General features: G+C 53.5%; 1 protein-coding gene across 1 annotated transcript; it reads left to right on the plus strand.

Moving 5' to 3' along the window:
- The first annotated feature begins 449 nt into the window (after positions 1-449).
- LOC144112681 (uncharacterized) lies at positions 450-4,637 on the plus strand. Its single transcript, XM_077645503.1, has 2 exons — positions 450-898; positions 4,442-4,637. The coding sequence occupies exons 1-2, from the start codon at positions 450-452 to the stop codon at positions 4,635-4,637; spliced, it is 645 nt and encodes a 214-aa protein (XP_077501629.1).
- The last annotated feature ends 381 nt before the right edge of the window (positions 4,638-5,018 follow it).

Below are 5,018 nucleotides of genomic sequence, written 5' to 3' on the forward strand. Positions count from 1 at the left end.
TGAGTACTCGCTGAGTACCGGAGCTGCTGTGTCGCACCGCGAGAACTCTAGATTGTGGCCAGTCATATGTGCTTTGCATTCAGTGCAGTATCCAGTATGCCTTTACGAGCCATAGATTTGGGGGTGGGGGGGCTGGGGGGAGAGGTTGGTAAGACGGGGTTGTGAGAGTTCTTCCAACTATTTGACATCCCGAGTGTGTTTTCTCTGTTCTTAAAGCGAGCTAACGCCTCTCCAACGTGAGTGTTGCGTGACATTTCCCGTGTGGATAAGTGTGCATGCGTATGCCGTTCGCAGTGTGTGTGTATTCGAATTTCGCTATCTATTTTCTGTTTGTAAAATTCTGCCGTTGCTCTACCCGCAGTGCTTGTTTTGAGCATAATCAGTGCCGATAACTGTTCCCAAATTTGCTTTTTGTTACGATTTACGCACCATTTATTAAAAGAGAGCTAATGTGGCTTTGCTGTCGCTGGGTGTCAGATCCCAGGGCCTACATCCCGGCAAACCCGCACTACCACCAGCCCCACCACCAGGTCAAGACCCCCCCGGTCGAGCCTCGTTTCGTGGGGCCCCCGAAGCCGGAGCCTCAAGAGGTTCCAGCAGCGGCGGCCGCCGGCCCTCCGGGTCTCGACGCGGGAACGGGCTTCTCGTGCGACCTGTGCGGCAAGGTGTTCGTGAGTCGTCAGGCCCTGCTGTCGCACGGGCGCAGGAGTCACGGTATCCGCCGCTTCGTCTGCACTCACTGCGGCGCGGCCTTCCAGCAGAGCGGCCACCTCTCCAAGCACACGCGCACGCACACGGGCGAGAGACCGTTCCCGTGCCAGATCTGCCAGAGCCGCTTCACCCAGAAGGTGCATCTCGTCGAGCACATGCGGACCCACACAGGAGAGAGGCCGTACAGGTTCGTTCGCCACGAGCGTGTTTCTCTTCCTTCTTCCTCTATCCTATGGTTATACTTGGTTAGAAGGAGCGCAGTTATCATGAAATTTTCGGGGCAACGAACGGTCCCGCTTAAACCAATTTATTGCTGCTCCACCCCAGCGTAACTTGGCAGATGCCGCATTCCCTGCTTGCGAAGTCTGAACGCAGGTTCATAACTCTCAGCTAACGCCAGAGAGCGAAGGGAAGCAGCTGCGGGGGAATGGGACACGTTGGGAGGGAAGGCACGTTCCGATCACACAGGGGCTACGAAGGTGAAGTTATGCAGCGCGTAGTAGTGCGAAGAGATGGAAAGGCGTAGGGAAGACACCAACGAATGCGCTTGGATTCCAGCCTTGTACCACGCGGAGGAAGTGCGTGCGCAGAGCTACATTGCCTGTAGTGAGCCCACTTGTTGGCGATGCAGCACTGCTGAGCATGAACGTATCTCAGCGCGCTGTGATGCTTCGCCAGCACTGCACTGTAGCGCGAGGCTAGCTGTGAAGTGCACAGAGTGTGTGGATGGCTCACCCATGCCTTCGTGACCAGCCGGATCCTCTGCGCCGTGCTGTACCTTCGCACCTCTATACAGGAAGACGAGCGCATTGACGCCATCATGAGGAAGGCGACAAAGCGATCACTGGACATCCCGGTGGCCACCTCCAACGCTAAACTTAAATGAGCTGTGAAAGGGGCTCTAATAAAGTTGCCTCATGCCTAGGATATTGAAGCACGCCGTTTCACGAATAGTGTCCAGCAACGATTTTTTTAAATGCGCTTTGCAGAAGCTGAGTTATCTGTAGTTAAAATTTGAATTCAGCGTCTTCGCGCCTTTCCCTCTCCGCTCGTCACTTTTTGCACGCTGGAAGGTAGGAGCTCCTTCGCCAACTCCCCTCTGAGAGCGGAGCTTCCCGACCCGCCGGAGCTATGCGGCTTATTGGCCGCGGCCACGGTAGCTGCGTGACGTCTGAAAGAATCTAACCAATGGCCATCTCTAACCTTGTCTACGCAGATGCGAGGGACGGAGGAGGGTGCGAACATGAAAAAGTCGCCGGGAAGGGCTCGCCAACTTTGACGTGTGATTGTGGGTCGTCTGCTGCGTGTAGAAGGGTATTATTTGGCTCTGGATTTCACGGAAACACAGTGCAGTGATTAAGTAAGTTCATGTCCTGTCCTCGGAAGGCGTTTCAGAGCGCCTTTAAGGCGTTAGGGGTGCTAAAATCTTATCAGGAATTGCAGGAAGACCACCTCATGAGCCAATATGCACGGCTTTTGCAGACGGTTCCTGGGCGCGGCCTGCTAGACCGCTTACACATACAACACACATGCATAGGAGAGGGGACGGATAACATCCCGGTGCTATGGCGCCATATGCTTTGGGTCGCTCCGCTCCCGCGTAGCATGGACACAACTGCACACGAAGCCAGATGACAAGCACGGAATCGCACGCTTGGGAGGTAATATAGATCTAAAAAGGGCGTCTTCCACAGGGGCATCACAGAGCTATCACCTGCGGGATTCTACACGGCCGCCGTCGTCCACCGGGGAATGATTGTCGATGGGCCGTCATTTCGAACCCCTAATTCAACGCGAGCGGAGGAAGTTTCCATATAGCTCTCGCTGCCGCGGATTGAAAATAGAGAACGGTTATCACACTCTTACCAGGCCTGTGAGCACTATCTGGCAGGGGAAACATCACCTCTTGCCTCCCGAACTCTAATACGTACGTGCTGCTGCCGATCTCACAAGCAGATAATCTGAGCTTTTCGGCAGCCGGGTCTACGAGGCAATGAGGCCGCTGATGCGGCCGCCTGAGCGCTTACACGCCGGGCTCCTCATCCTAGCTCTCCTAGCTCAGAAGCTGATGAACCGCTTTTGCGATTGCGCTAAATGTTAGTCCATTACTGCGACAGCCAGCGCCTCTACCCGGCCCCTGCCGAGGGCTGAGTAAGGCGGAGGAGAGAACTATGCGGCGCCTGCAGACAGGAACTCTTCTCCGCCCTGCCGTAGTCAAACACTGATCCGAATATAGATGGGCGTTGCCAGCACTTTTGAGAGATCTGCGATATCTTTCACATGGCGTGGTAATATACTAAGAATCCTCACCTTCCCCCTTCCCTACCCCTACCCGAGAGGCATCGGAAGCTGCCCTCCTCAACTGTTCCACACTGGAGTCTCAAAGTGCTCTGGCAAAGCGGGAGCGAGACGTGGCCTCGTCGTGCGGAGTCCCAAATTGAGGATACCGACAATGCAGCGGAGTTTTCTGACTCCACAACACTCTAATTGAACATTAAAAGAGTTTTTCACCACCAGCACCACTAACGTTGCTTCGAAGCTCCGATCTGCCCGCCAGATATTTGGCGCGCGCGCTGCAGACGTAGTTTCCGGCGCAAAGACGGATCGTTCGACTTCCAGAACGAGACCAAGCACGGTGTTCTGGTAACCTGCCCACTCATTCGGCTTGTTCTTCGCCAGTGTAGTTTAGCGAAGATGGAGGCGATGCTGGACAAATAATTATTGATTTCTGAAGTGGAAAAGCGGCCGTCGCTATGACTGGCGAGCCATAATATGCGATACGAGGATGCGAGCACAGAGTGAACGAGTGTCGATGGCGCTGCGGGTTGTGCAAGTGCTGAGATACATGATCACGGTGAAAAGGCGTGCTTAATTTTTTTGCGCACCAAATACATTCCACACGTTTTCACACCACTTTATTACGCTTATTACTACCTCTCGCCACTCTATGCAGTCGAACTGCTTCTAGCAAATCACCGTAGCGCGTGATTCTAAGCGTGCCCAGACGTGAGCCCGTTCCCGGAGAGTGGATATGCGTACCTCTCTCGACGCCCGACGCGGCACGGCGTTCAACGCGCCAGCGCCTGGGGCGACGCCGCGGACGTGCGAATGGAGTCGGTCCCTTAGTTGTGCTGTGGCGGATTGAGTTTATGGCACATAAGCAAGTAGGGCCATCATGCGCCAAACGCGTCTCATACCGCAGTGTGACATGTGTAACGTTAACCTAAGGCTATAGACTCAACTGGCCACGTTGGGTTCTATTATTTAGAGCAGCTTAGAATTACGTATATGTGATTGAGCGTTATCCTCGTGTTCGCTTTCTTTTGAATCTTAGCGTATAAATGAACAGGACAGAAAGCGGATTAATTTGAAGGTGACCCCGACTGAGTCGCGCCTGAAAAGTGTCAGGTGCGACACATCACCATACAGACGTGGACGCAAGTAAACGGAGCACGCTATTCCGGTCTAAGTGCACTAATGTCTTCGCTGTCGAAAATGAAGGAGCATCGCTACGCCATTCGCGAATGCTCTCTTACTCATCCGATGTTCTTCCATCTCCCGCTTTCGGTGCATTTCCTGGCGGTCGTAAACGTAGACGCAGTTGTTGTTTTTTTGCTTTTCGTGCTAGTACAGAGTGACCAGATCTCGCCACCGAAAGCTGAGAGACTTGGAGTTGCCTTCTAACACTACACTAGTGTAGTTCAGCTTTACACACGCTCCTGGCCTGCAGGTGCCACATCTGCCAGGCGACGTTCTCGCGGAAGGCTCACCTGGTCGGCCACACGAGAACGCACACCGGCGAGAGGCCGTTCCAGTGCCCTGACTGTCCCAAGGCGTTCGCAACCAGCAGCGCCGTCAACCAGCACCGCCGTGTCACTCACCGAAGTCCAGAAAATGACAATGACTCGGCGCGCCCTCTTCTCTAACGGACAGCTTTCTCACTTGTTTTGCCTTTTTTTTGTATTCTCCTGTTTTGCTTATTTTCGTCCCCAAAATGTTTGCTTTGGGTGTGTAAGTTCTTACTTGTTTTTGCTTATTTTTGTTTTTCTCTCCAAAATGCTTGCTGTGTGTTTTGAATAAAGCTCTTCTTGAACATCCCCTGAATACTTCGCTTATCCCCCTCGCTCCTGAGATGACAAGTGGCAGCCGCCAAACCCACAGGCTTGTGTCGGCCTAATTTTCGCCTTTACCTTTGGTCGTCCTCGGCCTCCCGTATTAGGAAGTCGGCGCCTGCTGCAAGTTCAAGAAAGGTCGACTCCACTTCAAGCTCGTGAGCGACACATCTAATAATGCTAGTAAAAGTGCTG

Source organism: Amblyomma americanum, chromosome 1, assembly GCF_052857255.1.
Source record: "Amblyomma americanum isolate KBUSLIRL-KWMA chromosome 1, ASM5285725v1, whole genome shotgun sequence".
Taxonomy (NCBI): Eukaryota; Metazoa; Arthropoda; class Arachnida; order Ixodida; family Ixodidae; genus Amblyomma; species Amblyomma americanum.

Excerpts from the sequence above, each read along its gene's own strand:
- LOC144112681 (XM_077645503.1), top strand. The coding sequence starts at position 450 with ATGTGGCTTTGCTGTCGCTGGGTGTCAGATCCCAGGGCCTACATCCCG. Across the intron at positions 899-4,441 it reads ACAGGAGAGAGGCCGTACAG|GTGCCACATCTGCCAGGCGA; the intron begins GTTCGTTCGCCA and ends CCTGGCCTGCAG.